Source organism: Phacochoerus africanus, chromosome 6, assembly GCF_016906955.1.
Source record: "Phacochoerus africanus isolate WHEZ1 chromosome 6, ROS_Pafr_v1, whole genome shotgun sequence".
In the NCBI taxonomy this organism is placed as follows: domain Eukaryota; kingdom Metazoa; phylum Chordata; class Mammalia; order Artiodactyla; family Suidae; genus Phacochoerus; species Phacochoerus africanus.
In genome coordinates this window covers 55,513,752-55,531,369 of record NC_062549.1, presented here as the reverse complement: position 1 = coordinate 55,531,369, position 17,618 = coordinate 55,513,752, and the positions used below count along the sequence as shown (strand labels likewise).

The 17,618-nt window shown below is 41.9% G+C and overlaps 1 protein-coding gene across 1 annotated transcript; it reads left to right on the top strand.

Annotated features, from left to right (window-relative positions):
• Positions 1–11,960: 11,960 nt before the first annotated feature.
• FABP5 (fatty acid binding protein 5) lies at positions 11,961–16,741 on the top strand. Its single transcript, XM_047783677.1, has 4 exons — positions 11,961–12,134; positions 14,635–14,807; positions 15,186–15,287; positions 16,493–16,741. The coding sequence occupies exons 1-4, from the start codon at positions 12,056–12,058 to the stop codon at positions 16,544–16,546; spliced, it is 408 nt and encodes a 135-aa protein (XP_047639633.1). The 5' UTR covers positions 11,961–12,055; the 3' UTR covers positions 16,547–16,741.
• Positions 16,742–17,618: the final 877 nt, after the last annotated feature.

Here is a 17,618-nt window from a genome sequence, read left to right as displayed (position 1 = left end):
TTAAGTCGCTTGCATGGGGGAAGTCCTTCCAGGCTTCCTCCGGCCAATCATCTTACTTCATCTGGCCTTGAACCCACATATTTAGCCTGACTCAGCGCCCTCCCCTGCAGGTGTGTGTATCTTTTAGACAAGGATGGATTTTAGCAGCAGGGTTTCTGGGAACTTGACAGGAAGAACTATGGTTTGGTGCCCTGTCGTTCTCTGGCCCCTGAGGAACCTTTCTGTGAGTGTGTAGTTCCAGGGGTTGCTTTGACCTCAAGAATGAGATATAGCATTATGTCATTCTTTTTGATGGCTGAGTAGTATTCCATTGTGTATATATACCACCTCTTCCGAATCCAATCCTCTGTTGATGGACATTTGGGTTGTTTCCATGTCCTGGCTATTGTGAATAGGGCTGCAATGAACATGCGGGTGCATGTATCTCTTTTAAGTAGAGTTTTGTCCGGATAGATGCCCAAGAGTGGGGTTGTGGGGTCATATGGAAGTTCTATGGATAGATTTCTAAGATATCTCCAAACTGTTCTCCATAGTGGCTGTACCAGTTTACGTTCTCACCAACAGTGCAGGAGGGTTCCCTTTTCTCCACACCCGCTCCAGCACTTGTTATTTGTGGACTTATTAATGATGGCCATTCTGACTGGGGTGAGGTGGTATCTCATGGTAGTTTTGATTTGCATTTCTCTTATAATCAGTGATGTTGAGCATTTTTTCATGTGTTTGCTGGCCATCTGTATATCTTCCTCGGAGAAGAATCTATTCAGGTCTTTTGCCCATTTTTCCATTGGTTGATTGGCTTTTTTGCTGTTGAGGTGTATAAGTTGTTTATATATTCTAGAGATTAAGCCCTTGTCGGTTGCATCATTTGACACTATTTTCTCCCATTCTGTAAGGTGTCTTTTTGTTTTATTTTGGTTTCCTTTGCTGTGCAAAAGCTTTTCAGTTTGATGAGGTCCCATGGGTTTATTTTTGCTCTAATTTCTATTGCTTTGGGAGACTGACCTGAGAAAACATTCATGAGGTTGATGTCAGAGAGTGTTTTGCCTATGTTTTCTTCTAGGAGTTTGATGGTGTCCTGTCGTATATTTAAGTCTTTCAGCCATTTGGAGTGTATTTTTGTGCATGGTGTGAGGGTGTGTTCTAGTTTCATTGCTTTGCATGCAGCTGTCCAGGTTTCCCAGCAATGCTTGCTGAATAGACTTTCTTTTTCCCATTTGATGTTCTTGCCTCCCTTGTCAAAGATTAATTGACCATAGGTGTCAGGGTTTATTTCCGGGTTCTCTATTCTGTTCCATTGGTCTGTCTGTCTGTTTTGATACCAGTCCCACACTGTTTTGATGACTGTGGCTTTGTAGTATTTCTTGAAGTCTGGGAGAGTGATGCCTCCTGCTTGGTTTTTGTTTCTCAGGATTGCTTTGGCGATTCTGGGTCTTTTGTTGTTCCATATAAATGTTTGGATTGTTTGTTCTAGATCTGTGAAACATGTCATGGGTAATTTGATAGGGATTGCATTGAATCTGTAGATTGCTTTGGGTAGTATGGCCATTTTTACAATATTGATTTTCCCAATCCAGGAACATGGAATATCTTTCCATTTCTTTACATCTTCTTTGATTTCTTTGACCATAGTTTTATAGTTCTCAGCATATAAGTCCTTTACCTCCTTGGTCAGGTGTATTCTGAGGTATTTGATTTTTGGAGGTGCAATTTTAAAAGGTATTGTATTTTTGTATTCCTTTTCTAATATTTCATTGCTGGTACACAGAAATGCGACTGACTTCTGAATGTTAATCTTATAGCCTGCTACTTTGCTGAATTTATGAATCAGTTCAAGTAGTCTTGGGGTTGAGTCCTTAGGGTTTTCTATGTATAGTATCATGTCATCTGCATACAGTGACAGTTTGATGTCTTCTCTTCCTATAATGGATACTTTTTATTTCTTTTATTTGTCTAATGGCTGTGGCCAGGACTTCTAAAACTATGTTGAAGAGCAGTGGTGAGAGTGGGCATCCCTGTCTTGTTCCAGATTTGAGTGAGAAGGCTTTCAGTTTTTCCCCCTTGAGTATTATATTTGCTGTGGATTTATCATAAATGGCTTTGATTATGTTCAGGAATGTTCCCTCTATACCCACTTTGGCGAGGGTCTAATATCTAGCACAAATGAACATCTCCACAGAAAAGAAAATCATGGACTTGGAAAATAGACTTGTGGCTGCTGGGATGGGAGAGGGAGGGAGTGGGCTTATCAGACACAACTTAGAATAGATTTACAAGGAGATCCTACTGAGTAGCATTGAGAATTATGTTTAGATACTCAAATTGCAACAGAACAAAGGGTGAGGGAAAAAAATGTATACATGTAAGGATAACTTGAGCCCCTTGCTGTACAGTGGGAAAAAAAATAAATTAATAAAAAAAAAGAATGAGAAATAGATGGTCTCTATGTTTTGTCCAAGCAGGACATAGTTCCTCCTCCCTCCTTCTATAATCTTCATTTTGAAGTATCTCTTTGCAGGAAGCAGATTACAGTTGCTCAGCCTGGGACTCGTCTATCTCCTGCTCCACCAACAACCTAAAAAGGCCAGAGGTAAGATCCAGAAAGTGCCTTCAGTCAGATTTAGGTAGGTTATTACATGTTGATGCCTCTTCCTTAAAGCTAATTCAGGCATAAGGAAGTAATAGGTTAAACATTACTTTCCCTTACATATGGAGAACTTTCCTATTATTGGGCATTACTATTGTCATTAGTCCTTGACAACAGATTACAGAAATATATTTCAAGCCTCACATGAGCGGAGTTCAAGATGTTCCAGGTCTTGGAGTTCTATTGTGGCATAGTGGGTGATGGATCTGGCATTGTCACTGAAGAGGCTTGGGTCTCTGCTGTGGTGAGGGTTAATAAACCAGGATAAATAGCTCAGAAACAAGGTATTTTGTATATTTAATTTAGAAAATCATGAATTCTCATGAAAAATATCAATAAAGAAAATGACCGAACAGCATTAAAAATCAGGGAGAAAAGCAATTAGAATAGCATATGGAAGGTTGGACTCAAAAATGAGAAAGTATAATTGGCAAGGAAATAATTTGATTTCTTCTAGTGGAACAATCTTTTTTGGAGGTTTTTAGATTTTGTAAGATTTAGAGGGCAAAGGTGCCCTTTATGAATTTGTGTGTCTGGGCCTTGTCAGCCCCAGCTTCGGTACATAGTATAGTGTATATGAGGTACATAGTATAGTGTATATGAGGGGTGACACTGGTTGAAGGTAGACCTAAGGAGGTTAGGGTTGCTAGGGTAGTTGTTTGACACTGAAGTGCCTATTTTCACTATAATTTTATGTTTATTGGGGTTTTTTTAAGCATCCTCCTGCTCTATTATAAGATGTTCCTGTAAGCGTCATGTTTTTAGACAAAAACACTTTGGGTTTTGTTTGTTTGGTGTGTATTTGTGTGTGTATGTGTGTGGCTGCACCCCAAGGCATGCAGAAGGTCCCAGGCCAGGGATCTAATCCTCCCCACAGCAGAGACCCAAGCCTCTGCAGTGACAATGCCAGATCCTTAACCCACTATGTCACAAGAGAACTCCAAGACCTGGAACATTTTGAACACTGTTCATGTGAGGCATGAAAGGGTTAACCCAGACTACATATTTCCGTAATCTGTTGTCAAGGACTAATAACAAAAGTAATGCCCAATAATAGGAAAGTTCTCTGTATGTAAGGGAAAGGAATGATTTTACACAGAGATGAACATTACTGCTCTCTGCCTTATTTTGAAATCCACCACTTTTGTCATTGAAACTTTTGCAATGTCTCCTTTTCCCTCTAGCCATCTTCCAGTCCAGTGAATTTAGCAAGCATGTAGTTACAGTGGATTATTTAGGTAACTGGAAAATTTTAATGGTTAGCTGTGGCTGTCATGTTGTGTAAGAATCAAACTGCTTTAAGTCAAAGGACAAAGTTCATAAAATAACTATTTTTAGAAGTCCTTTGATGAGAAATAATCTTTAAAATGTTTTTTATTATAGTTGATTTACAATATTTTGTCAATTTCTGCTGTACAGCAAAGTGATCCACTCATACATAGACACACATTCTTTTTCTCACATTATCCTCCATCATGTTCCATCACAGGTGCCTAGATCTAGTTCCCTGTGCTATGCAACAGGCTCTCATTGCTTATCCACTCCAAATACAACAGTTTGCATCTACTAACCCCAAACTCCCAATCCATCCCACTCCCCCCTACCCCTTGGCAAACATAAATCTGTTCTCCATGTCCATGATTTTTTTTTCTTTTCAGTAGATAGGGTCATTTGTACCATATATTAGTTTCCAGATATAAGTGATATCATATGGTATTTGTCTTTCTCTTTTTGACTTATTTCACTTAGAACAAGTCTCTAGTTCTATCCATGTTGCTGCAAATTGTTCTTTTTTAGGGCTGAGTACTATTCCATTATATATATATATATGCCACATCTTCTTAATGCATTCATATGTTGATGGACAGTTAGGTTGTTTCCATGTCTTGGCTATTGTGAATAGTGCTGCATTGAATGTATAGGTGCATATATATCTTTTTCAATGAAAGTTTTGTCCAGATATATGCTCAGGAATTGTACTGCTGGGTCATGATAATTCTATATTTAGTTTTGTGAGGTACCACCATACTGCTTTCCATAGTGGTTGTACCAATTTACATTTCCACCAACAGTGTAGGAGGGTTCCCTTGTCTCCACACCCACTCCAGCATTTGCTATTTGTGGACTTATTAATCATGGCCATTCTGACTGGTGTGAGATGGTACCTCATTGTAGTTTTGATTTGCATTTCTCTAATAATTAGTGATGTTGGGCATTTTTTTCATGTGCCTGTTGGCCATCTGTATACCTTCTTTGGAGAAAAGTCTATTTAAATCTGCCCATTTTTTTCAATTGGGTTGTTGGCTTTTTTGCTGTTGAGTTGTATAAGTTCCCTTGTATATTTTGGAGATTAAGCCCTTGTTGGTTGCATTGTTTGAAACTATTTTCTCCCATTCCATAGGTTGTCTTTTTTTTTTTATGTTTTCCTTTGCTGTGCAAAAGCTTATAAGCTTGATTAGGTCCCATTGGTTTATTTTTGTTTTTATTTCTGTTGCCTTGGGAGACCCACCTAAGAAAACATTTGTAATGTTGATGTCAGAGAATGTTTTGCCTATGTTCTCTTCTAGGAGCTTTATGGTGCTTTATCTTATGTTTAAGTCTTTAAGCTATTTTGAGTTTCTTTTTGTGCATGGTGTGAGGGTGTGTTCTGGTTTCATTGATTTACATGCAGCTGTCCAGTTTTGCCAGCATCACTTGCTGAAGAGACTTCCTTTTTCCCATTTGATGTTCTTGCCTCCTTTGTCAAAGGTATATGACCATAGGTGTATGAGTTTATTTCTGGGTTCTCTATTCTGTTCCATTTGTCTTTGTACCAGTACCACACTCTCTTGACTACTGTAGCTTTTGTAGTCTTTTCTTTTCTTTTCTTTTTTTCTTAGAGATACTTCATTTATTTATTTATTTAGGCTTTTTTTTTTTTGCCTTTTCTAGGGCTGCTCCCATGGCATATGGAGGTTCCCAGGCTAGGGGTCCAATCGGAGCCGTACCCACCGGCCTACGTTAGAGCCACAACAACACAGGATCAGAGCCATGTCTGTGACCTATACCACAGCTCACAGCAACGCCAGATCCTTAACCCACTGAGCAAGGCCAGGGATCGAACCTGCAACCTCATGGTTCCTAGTCGGATTTATTAACCACTGCACCATGACGGGAACTCCTGTAGTATTTTCTGACGTCTGGGAGAGGTACGCCTCCTGCTTGGGTTTCTTTTTTTTTGCCTTTTGTCTTTTTTTTTTTTTTTTTTTTTTTTTTAGGGACACATGTATGGCATATGGAGACTCCCATGTTAGAGGCCGAATCAGAACTGTAGCTGCTGGCCTATACCGCAGCCACAGCAATGCTGGATCCTAGCCATGTCTTTGAACTACACCACAGCAATGCTGGATCCTTAACCCCCTGAACAAGGCCAGGGATCAAACCTGGATCCTCATGGATGCTAGTCAGATTCACTTCTGCTGAGCCATGATGGGAACTCCCTCCCTGCTTGGGTTTTGTTCCTCAGGATTGCTTTGGCAATTCTGGGTCTTTTAGGGTTCCATATAAATATTTGGATTGTTGTTCTAGTTCTGTGAAAAACATCATAGGAAATTTGATAGGGATTGCATTAAAGTTGTAGATTGCTATGAGTAGTATGGCCATTTTAATTATATTAATTCTTCTACTCCAGGAGCATGAAGAATATCTTTCCATTTCTTTGAATACTCTTTAATTTCCTTGATTGTTTTATAGCATATAAGTCTTTTAACTCCTTCGTCAGGTTTATTCCTAGGTATTTAGATTTTTGGGGTGCGATTTTAAAAAGTATTGCATTTTTTCATTCCTTTTCTAATATTTCATTTTTAGTATATAGAAATGCAACTGATTTCTGAATGTTAATCTTTTATCCTGCTACCTTGCTGAATTCATTGATCAGTTTGAATGGTTTTTGTGTATAGTCCTTAGGGTTTTCTATATATAGTATCATGTCATCTGTATAGAGTGATACTTTAACCTCTTCTCTTCCAGTTTGGATACCTTTTATTTCTTTTATTTGTCTATTTGCTGTAGCTAATACTTCTAATACTATGTTGAATAAAAGTGGTGAGAGTGGGCATCCTTGCCTTGCTCCAGATTTTAGTGGGAAGGCTTTCAGCTTTTCTCCATTGAGTATTATATTGGTTGTAGGTGAAAAATAATCTTATTATCCAAAACAAAACAGAACAACCTTCCATTGACAGATGCTAGTTTTGCCGGTTCCTCATTGTGGCCAGATTCATTGAAGGATTTAGAATTTAATCTTCAGGGTGTGCCTTAAGCTTTGTGGCTCCCTGACCTTCTTCTCTTCTGGGAAATTTTGCTGCTGTGGACACCTGACAAGATGCAGAACCATGTTCTATCTACTTATTAGGATGTTCTTTTGGAACTGATTCCAAATGGGATTTCCTTAAGGAATAGCTTTTTTTAAAAGCTGGCTGTGCAAAGTATGTCTAGAGCAAGACAAGCCAGAAAGAGTCGGGATCAAAAACTGGTTATAAATTTTAAGGGAGAGATTAAGTTTAAATAAACCTAGTATCCATCTTCCCTATCCCATTTGAAGCCTCCTAGCATGCTTTCTGGTGAGAAGACAAAAAAGTAGCTGCGTCACGATTATTAGAAGAAAGTCCAAATGTTGACTAAGATAATTTGGGAAGTGAGCTTGTCCGATTTTCCATTTAAAAAAATATATTTTTAGGAGGGGGGTATGTATGGTCCCAAAATACTTATGCAGTGAACTGAAAGTCACCCCAGTGGGCAAAGCCTGATGCAGATTTGTGCACACTTTACAGCCTGCTACTCAAAGCATGGTCCCCATAGCCAAGCATTCATCACCTGGGAGTTTGTTAGAAACCCATGATCTCATGCCCTACCCTGGATCTACTAAATCAGAATCTGCATTGTGACATGATCCCCAGGGGATTTACAGACTAAAGTTTTCGAAGTAACACTTTGTAGTGATTGACTTTGTCTCCTCTTTTTTTGGTGCATCTGGGCATGTACTTGGAGAAATGGTGTGAACATGGATTGCTTTGTGTTATCTCTACAGTGGTCAATATGATGTGGTGCTCTGTCTTTCTCTACCAGCTGTGCTCTTCTAGGACACCAAGGCTTGCTGCCCTAGGAAATAATTACACATGATAATCAGCTTTGAGGAATGCACATTTATCTACACAAACTGCCACTGGAAAGTCATTTTTAAGTAAGATTACACACTTATACACCAAGGCTACATGTGCAATTGTTGAATATGAGGCTGGCAGGCTGTTATTAACATGTGTCAAAGAAAATCAGTGAGAAATACTCCATTCTACCACTAGGTGGAAATAGAGTAATTTTGAGTCTATTTTTCAGAGCTATGAACTTATGAAGCAGGAATACTTTATAAGCACTTTCTACCTCAGAAATCATTTAGTCTAATCATTATCTCCTTAATATCATAGATGGGAAAGCTGAAGTTCAGAGATATTAAGTAAAATTGCACCTGTCTTACAATTAGTAGTCTTTGGAGCCACTGGGAGAAGAGTTCCTAAATTCTGGGATCCTCGACCATTTTCATCCACAGGAATAATGTGTTACTATCTATCCTCCTGCATGAAGGAACATATTATGTGACACCTGTATTGCCTCTGCGCTGCCCCCAAAACCAATGATCAGCACAGTCGCTTCTGTTTGTAAGTATAGGCTGGGATAAAACCATTGCTCTTTGTTCCCTGTATTGTAATGTACTTACTCTCAATCAAGTGGTAATTTTCTCCCTTTTCCAACAAAGAAATACTCAATCATCCTATTGACTGAAGCTTATGCACAGCCTAAAAGTTGAGAATTATGTTTTATTTGGTGAAATTTCTGAGAACTTAAGCCTAGAAGATAGCCTCTCAAGTAGCTCTAAGGGACTGTTCTGAAGAGGTGAGGGAGTAGTCTGGATATATAGCAGTTTTTGTCTTAAAAAAAAAAAAGTTTGTTGAATATCAAAAGAATACTGCTAAACACAAACTCTCAAGTTAATGATTTTAGTATTTTTCTTTGTATAGGAACATGTAAAAGCCTGGGCTCATTGAAATTATTCTTTTGATATCACCCCCGAACTACCTAGGGTCAGTATGCTGCTTTTCCTCCATCCTGAGTCCCCTCAGGGAGTACCTGGGGGCAACTGCAGTGGCTGATGGCTTCAAGGCATGAACATCCTTTGTTTACTGAAATGGCAGGCGACACATACCTGATTCAAGGTAAGTAGCCAAGGATTGGATTTCAGTTAGCAGGCTAAGGAAGTACTCAGTATTTCTCAAAGCTTGTAATCCTTTACTAGCATTCTTGTTGTGAGCCACACGGGAAGTCCATTTACTAGCATTCTTCAAAAAGAAGGGGACTCAAATTTAGTGCTTGAAGGAACTTTGAAATAATGTCCTTTCGATCTTTCTCTGTATCTATATTACAGATGAGAGGCATCGGGGAACAAGGACTTAAGGTGGTCACCCATGGTCAGAGCGATCACCGTGCCCTTATTTGTTCCATAAGAGATACTAATAGGTATTTTGGCCCATATCTCCGTTTGGTTTGTTGTTGTGTTTTAATCACAAAAGGATTGTTTCTACTAGTTTATTGAAAAAAAAATTGCATAACTTAAAATTTGAGAATTATGTTTTATTTGGCAGAATTTCTGAGGACTTCAGCTCCAAAGACAGCCTCTCGTATCTCTGAGAGACCTCTCTGAAGAAGTAAGAGAATAGCCAGGGTGTGTAGGAGTTTTTGTAACAAAAACCTGTGTTCAGAACATCAAAAGACTACTGTTTATTAAAGAAAAACTAGGCATCCCAACTTAATGAATTTAGCGCTTTCTCTATATGGGAAGATGCAAGAGTCTGGGCTCATGGAGATCACTCCTTTGACATACACCTTAATTATCAAGGGCCAGCATCCCGTTTTCTCCATCCTGAATCCCTCAGGGTGCAAAGTCTGGGTGTCTGCAGTGCCTGCTGTCTTGATGGTCGCTATATCTTTTTTTTTTTTTTTAATGATATGGCAGGTGACTTTTTTCATCTACATGCTCATCAAAGGGTGTGTTTAAAAGTTTAGTTTTGGATAAAATGTCTTTGGTGTAAAAACTATTTCTTAAGTACATAAGTGTTGAATACTGCAGTGCCATTTTGCTTTTGATAGTTCTGTAGATTATGATAATCCAAATATTACTATTCCAGTACTGAGTCTTGGCTATCATTACCATATTCTATACAAAAATGGATAAAACCTGTTGAACTAACACATTGAAAATGAAAGTCCTGGGAGTTCCTGTTATGGCTCAGCGGAAACGAATATGACTAGTATCCATCAGGATGCAGGATACTGGCCTCACTCAGTGGGTTAAGGATCCCACGTTGCCTTGCTGTGGTGTAGTTCACAGACGCGGCTTGGATCCTGCATTGCTGTGGCTGTGGTGTAGGCCAGCAGCTACATCTCCGATTTGACCCCTAGCCTGGTAACCTCCATATGCCATGGGTGCGGCCCTTTAAAAAAAGAACAACAACAACAAAAAACAAAGTCCAGGAGTTCCCTGGTGGCATAGTGGTTAAGGATCTGCCAATGTCTCTTTAGTGGCTTGGGTCACTACTATGGTGTGGGTTCCATTCCTGGCCCAGGAACTTCCACATGCCTTGGATGTAGCCAAAAAATAAGAAAAGAAAGTTAAAGAAAAATAAGAAAGAAAAGAATGAAAGTTCAAACACATAGAAGCTGCTTCTCCAGGAGGCAGGAGGAGCTGGCTGTGCTTAGGGTCTGGAAGCCAGAACTTACTTCTTTGAGCAAATGATGTGCTCAGCCACCCTCAGAACATGACGTTCTTCTAAGCAGTAGAGGTGTGGAACATGCAGGCCCTGAGTGGCACAACTACGTGGCCTGAGTCATTCAGTATTAAAATCATACCACACGGAAGATGGAGGTGACCACAAAATTAGGACAGGAACTTGAAAGGGCTATGGCGCTGGGGAGTAAATGTCCTGAGGCATGCTGGAAGATGACAAGCCAACCTCAGCTTTCAGTTTAAGGAAGGTACAAGAACTAGTGTCTTGGTATAATTCAGGGCTGTAGCCCCTATTCTTAATCCCATAAGGAGGACAGGGGAGCTAGAGGCAGTCAGGTGTGGTCCTGGTTCATAAGCTCTTGAATGAGAAGGACTTGGGCAGGCATTCTGGTTCTGCCACTCTGCAAACTTTCCCTGCCTGATTTCCCTTTCAGAAAATTGGGGTAACCCTCTGTAGCACAAAACGGAGTGGAGAGCAGAGTTAATGGGTATAAGGTGGCCAGGAAGTACAGCATTCAGCATAAGTGGCTACTCAACAAATGGACCTTACCTCCACCAAGGTGGCTACCCTCTTTGTGTGGCAACTTCCTTACCTCACACCAACTCACTCCCACAGGCACCTGGGAGCACAAAGTAAGATACTGTGACATGCACACTTTGAAAGGCATAACATTCTATACCCAGTACAGGATATTCTTAGAATTAAAGGTGAAGAGGGAATGCATTGGAGTCTAAAGACTTGGGAGTCGGAGAGGAAACCTTGAAGGGCCCACTCAGCGGAAAATACAAATAATAATACTTTCTTGAATGGGAACACTTAATAGCAAGGGCAATCACTTAAGCTGATAGCTTCTACAGTCAGTTTGGAAACCGAACTTCCTGGGACTTTTCCAGCTACCCGGCACCTTCTGATAAAATGATCTAACTCAACTCAGGTATATACCCATCCAGAGACCCCAGTTAGGCTGGGAGTGCCCTGAGCGTGGGGAGAAAAAGTTCTCTCCCCAGGGGCTAAGAGACAGGTTTGTCCTCTGACTATGAGCAGTGATTAGGGACGAAAAGAAGTCTACCAATCCATCAGTCACTCAAACTAATCCCTACCCTCGGAGCCCAGCGAATGCTAATCTATTCGTTTGGGGGTGTTTTGAACGGAAGAGAGGCGGCGGCTTGTGGATCCTCTGGCCCAGGAAAGACATGTCGTGTCCGCCGGTAGCGCCCCCCTGGTTTACTGGACTTGCAGAGGCACGAGAACGTGCAGGGCCTGGCGTCCGGGGCGGCGTGGGGCACGCCGGGCGAGTCCCCGCTTGCAGGAGGCGCCAGGGAAACCCTCGCAGAGGTGGCAGGTGGAGCTGGTTCGCACGTACGGACCCCCCGGGAGTTAGGCCCGGGGGCTTGGGGGGCGGGGAGGGGAGGCGGGGAGGCGGGACGGGCGGGTGAGGCGAGCCTCTCATTGGCCGCAGGGAGCCTCCCAGAGCGCGCGCCGCCTTTATAAAGCAGCCGCAGTGGCCCGGCGGCCGCACGCCAGGCTCCCGGCACCCGCACGCCAGGCTCTAGGCACCAGTCCGCTTATTCACTCCGCACGCCCGTCCGCGCCCGCCATGGCCTCCATCCAGCAGCTGGTCGGAAGATGGCGCTTAGTGGAGAGCAAAGGCTTTGACGAGTACATGAAGGAAGTAGGTGAGGTTCGCCGCCACGCGGCACGACAGCGTGGCACGTGTGACTCTGTCCCTAGGCACCCCCTCGGCGTGTTGGGCTCAGGGGCTAGGCAGGCTCAATGCCTACCCTCGATCCCCTTAGCCCCTTCCACATCCCACGCCCACCACGCGGGCGAGCGGCGGGGAGGGCGCCTCCCTTTCGTCCCAGGACCTTGGGGACCATCTGCCTCGTAGCTTGACCCGCTCTCTGCTGCTTTCCCCTGCCCCACGCGGTGGCTCCGCACTGCTTCCTGCCCTTCAGTGCGCTCACCCCCTCTAACCTCCAGCTTCATGTCTTTGACTATCCAGGCAGCCCCCCTAACTTTCTCTGTTTTCCTTCCCCCACCACTCCTCCTGCTCCTTCCTCCTCCTGCCACCGTCTACTCTCTCACACTCGCCCCGTGGTGGTCGCACCCACTCGCCCTTGAGCACCCTGCAGCATCTTTTGTTCCTAGATGGCGCGCGGGTCCCCCTCCCTCGTCTCCGCGGGGACGCGGTTTCCATCAGAAACCCTTTAGAGAGTCTGGACCAGGCTTCCCGCTTCAGCCTCTATTCCGCTCCGGGGGGCATCTCCCCCACCCCCAAGCCCTCCACCTTCTCTCGCTGGGTGCGCCGGGCCCTGTGGGTTGGCACAACTCCCTGGGGAGCGTCGGGGCATCCTCGCCTTCAGGCCCCAGAACAGCGCTCAGAGGCGTGGCGCTGGCAGCGCTGACCTTCTGCTGGCACCGCCTGGCCGGGCGCCACAGTGAGCCGGTGGCCTGTGGGAGGGGTGCGGTAAGATCACCCGTACTGGGAGTGGCCGAGCGCTGCGACCCTGGCCTCAGCATCTTGAGGGTGAGGAGCAAAGAGGCTTTGTTGGAAAACTGCAGTCATATAAACTGCCGGCCCTCCTGGGGCTGTTTTCTAACTAGTGTCCAACATGGGCGTGGCCTTGCAGAAAGCACTTGACATCTTAAAAGCCTTCCAAGGATGAGTGATTCTCAGGTAGGAAGATTCAAGTTCTCTGATTCAAAATAGTGCCTTATTTTCTTTTGTCGTTTTCCTAAGCTGGTGACACGGATTGTATGCTGTGTTGAGACTGGACAGATTAACAAATAAAGATGAACCTTGTTGCAGGCCTTTAGGAAGTTGGATGGTGTAGCATAGCAAAGATCCTATCTGAGACCACTGCTGGGACTGCGGGGATCCTTTAGATAGAAGCCGCCCTTACACAAACGTTTACCTGAGTGCTTTCTGGTGCAGAAGTCACTACAGAGACCTAGGTCCTGTGGTACTTAGGTGACACTCCTTTACTACTCTTTAGGCAAGACATCAGCTGGTTAAGGCTGGCTCCCTGGTGAATCTTGAGTGTGTTTATAATTCTATGAGTGAAACAGGAAGGCAGTGTTTTTTTTCTCCACTGTAAATCTAGATCAAGGTGACTGGAAAAAGCCACCTAACTGCACTCATAAGAAGTGCAACATTTGTGTGTTCACCTGTGTGAGGACCAAACAGAAACAGAGGCTGTTTTCTGTGCCCCCTGAAAGAGGGAATGTGTTTATCAGATGGCTACTTTCCAGAGTTCTAGAGTCATGAAGGTTGTCAAGGCTCAATTCATCAGAGAGCAATCAAGGTGTGGGAAGAGCAGAGCCCTTTCTTTGTCCAAAGTGAGAATAAATAATGGCTCAACTCACAAAACCAGATATCCATCAGCCCCAAGCTAGCAAAAGAGAAGACATTTCAAGCCTGGCTGGGTTTCATCCTCAAGCCAGTTGCTCTGCTTAGGTTGTAGTCTCTTCATCTGTGAAGCCAAGATTTGGCCTGAAGCTAAGTTTCACTTCTAAATGTTAACATTAAGGGGAAATACACCGATTATAAAGTATGTATGATATCAGTGTAGTAATCGAGTTACACAGCTCTGAAATATTTATTGTTTTGAGAGTAAGATTTTTCCTATTTGTTAGCATCATGATGGTGTCGTTAACTCTTAAAACTTTGTGTAATTTGAATATCTCAGGATCAATTTTGATTTTATGTGGCCTACTAATCAAATGTTTACCAAGGGCTTTTTATGTGCCAGACTATGTGCTGGAGTCATATAATACAAGGGTTGGCAGAAATGAGGAAGTTGTAGAAGTCTGGCTGTGTTTACTGACTTTCTGAAGGCCGGCATAGCATGGTGACCAAGAGCTGAGATTTGGAGCCGCACTGCCTGCCCCACTGGTTCCCAGCTCCATCCCTTCCTAGCTGAATGACCTTGGGTAGGTCATTTCAGTGGCCCAGCCTCTCCTCTGTAAGATGGAGACAGTGCTATCCACTCCTCACAAGGTCATTGCAAAGCTTCCATGGCTAGTATGTCAAGAGCTGGTGCATGGTGAGTGCCAGGTATGTGTTCACAATTACTGTTGATGAGCGAATAAGTAAAAATATGCACAATGCAGTGATTACAACTGAATTACTGCTTTTGATCTTCCTGTTGTTTAACATGCTCTCACATTCTGCAGGAGTGGGAATGGCCCTACGAAAAATGGGTGCAATGGCCAAACCAGATTGTATCATCACTTTTGATGGCAAAGACCTCACCATCAAAACGGAGAGCACTTTGAAAACAACACAGTTTTCCTGTAACCTGGGACAGAAGTTTGAAGAGACTACAGCTGATGGCAGAAAAACTCAGGTCAGTCATAACTTATAAAATCACAGAAGCCTTTAGAATGATAGATTTCATGAATAACGTTCTTACTGCTTACACACGCAAGAAGTTAATGAAGGAGTCTCAGGTTGTTTTATGATTGGATTTTGACAAATTAGTGAAGGTACCAGCTCCACAACTTAGTCTGTTTTGTAAAAATAGTTTAAAGGACATGGGAGAGAATGGGTGTCTCTTATGTGCATCTAGATTGGAAAGCATGAACTATATTATGAATAAAATCAGTATGGGTTAATGAAGTAGACCCAGAAGGGAAAAGATGAAAAATGTTAATTTAGAAGGTATGAGTCGTGGAAACTGTCTTGTCATTGCTTTGGAAGATTAAAACATATTTTATTTTGGCAGACTGTCTGCAACTTTACCGATGGAGAATTGGTTCAACATCAAGAATGGGACGGGAAGGAGAGCACAATCACAAGAAAAGTGGAAAATGGGAAATTAGTGGTGGTAAGTGCCTGACTTCTTATGTCTTCTTGAGCTTCTTGTTTGGATTCATAGTCACATAACTGTTCTATATCACTGATCATGAACAGATTTGGGAAGAAAAAAAATGCAGAATAACAATACAAGAACACTAATGACTAAGCAAGCCCTTTGTGGAGGCAGAGAAGCAAGATGATATAGCAGAGGGTATAGCAGGACCTGGGTTTGGTCCATGCTCTGCTGCTGTATTTACAGTACCAGCAACCTCAGAGATGTTGCAGGTTCCATTCCAAACCACAGCAATAAATTGAATACTGCAATAAAGTGAGTCACATGGCTTTTTTGGTTTCCCAGTGCATATGAAAGTTATGTTTACACGGTCATGTTGCATGGGCAGTAGCATTATATCTGAAAAAAACAGTGTACATATCTAATTAAATAAGTACTTTATTGCTAAAAACTGCCCCCAAATTAGAATAGTAATATCAAAGATCACTACTCACAGATCACCATCACCAATATAATAAAAATGAAAAAGTTTGAAATATTGTGATAATTACCAAAATGTGACACAGACAGGAAATGACAAATGCTCTTGAAAAAAGGCCCCAATACACTTGCTACATGCAGGGTTTCTACAAACCTTCAGTTTGTAAAAAAAAAAAAAAAGACTTTATAATCTTGGTCATGTTTTTTGTTTGTTTCTTTAAAATGAGGAATACCCATCATGGCATAGCAGAAACAAATCTGAGTAGCATCCTTGAGGATGTGGGTCCGATCTCTGGTCTTGCTCAGTGGGTTAAGGATCCGGCATTGCCATGAGCTGTGGTATAGGTCACAAATGGGGCTTGGATCTGGTGTTGCTGAGGCTGTGGGGTAGGCCAGCAGCTGTAGCTCCGATGAGACCCCTAGCCTGGGAACTTCCATATGCTGTGGGTGCGGTCCTAAAAAGACAAAAAAAAAGAAAAAAAAAACAATTAAACAAGGAATAGTATTTGCCAAGACTAAATAGTTTAGATGATGCAAATCAATATTTAGTTCTCAGCAAAACATGTACATCATAAGCAAAATAACAGATTCTAGCTTTTCAAACTCAGAAATCCTAAAGTGCATTTTCTTTGTGAGCTAGATTACAAGGTTTTGTAACATTGTGATCCTAGCATTTATCTACCACCATTGCTCTGTGATGCAAGACTAACCTGACTCTTCAATATCATTTTTTCTCCTAGGTATGCGTCATGAACAATGTCACCTGCACTCGGGTCTATGAAAAAGTAGAGTGAAAATTCCCTCATCATTTGGGATAGGAATTAGTTGTGAGGATGAACAAGCTCAGTTCAATGAGCAAATCTCCATACTGCTTTTTTTCATTACTATATTCAATTATCTTTATCAAAAACATTTTACTTTAACTATTTCAAAGTGTTGGCTTAATAGGATCATCGCTTTGGTTAGTAAATAAATCAGTTTGTGCTATACCAGTGTTGTATGCTTTTTTAACTTTATGGAAATTAGTGATGAATTTTAACATTCACAAATTGAGTAAATTCCGGGGTAGCCTTGAAGTACCATATTGAGATTATATTTTAGTAATTTATATAGAGAGCTACTTCTGTGGCAAATACGATACCAAATTATTGCCCTATGCTATTTGAACTTTATATCAACTCAAGAATCTTAAATTTCTGGCTGAGACTATTCTCATTAAAAAATAGCTATATAAACTTTATAATTTAAATATTAGAATAAAGGTTAAATTACCGTCATTGACTAGTGGTCAAACTTTTAATGACATGCTTTAGATATTATTCAGGAATTCTGCACCCAAAAGTTCATTTAATAAACTTTCTGAGGACTTACCATGTGCCAGGCAGTCCTCCAGAGGTTGAGGTATGTCTGAACACAAGGACAAATCATTGCCTTCACTGGGATGAGAAACACTCAGCTTTGGAAGAACACAATGGGCTCATTAACAAATGCCATAAAAGTAAATAGCTCCAAAACTCTTGCATGTATATATAAAGAATAACTAGATTTCTAGTGACTCCTGTCCTATTTCTCAATCACAGATAACAAATATCTGCAATTCACCTTGGAAGAAATTCCTGTAGGCACTGGGCTAAAACCATGTACCTGATTCTCAGAGCAATACTTAGAGGTGCTAGTACTATTACCTCTATTCTGTAAATAAGAAAACAGGCTTTGGACTAGCTAATTTGTTAAGGACATAGGAAGTAGAGTCAGAGTGGGAAACTACATCTCGAGTCCACTCATGACTGATGAATCATTCTGCAACACTGCCTCTTAGCTTGTAAAAGGATCTGGAGTCTGAAGTCTGTAAATGTCATTGAGACT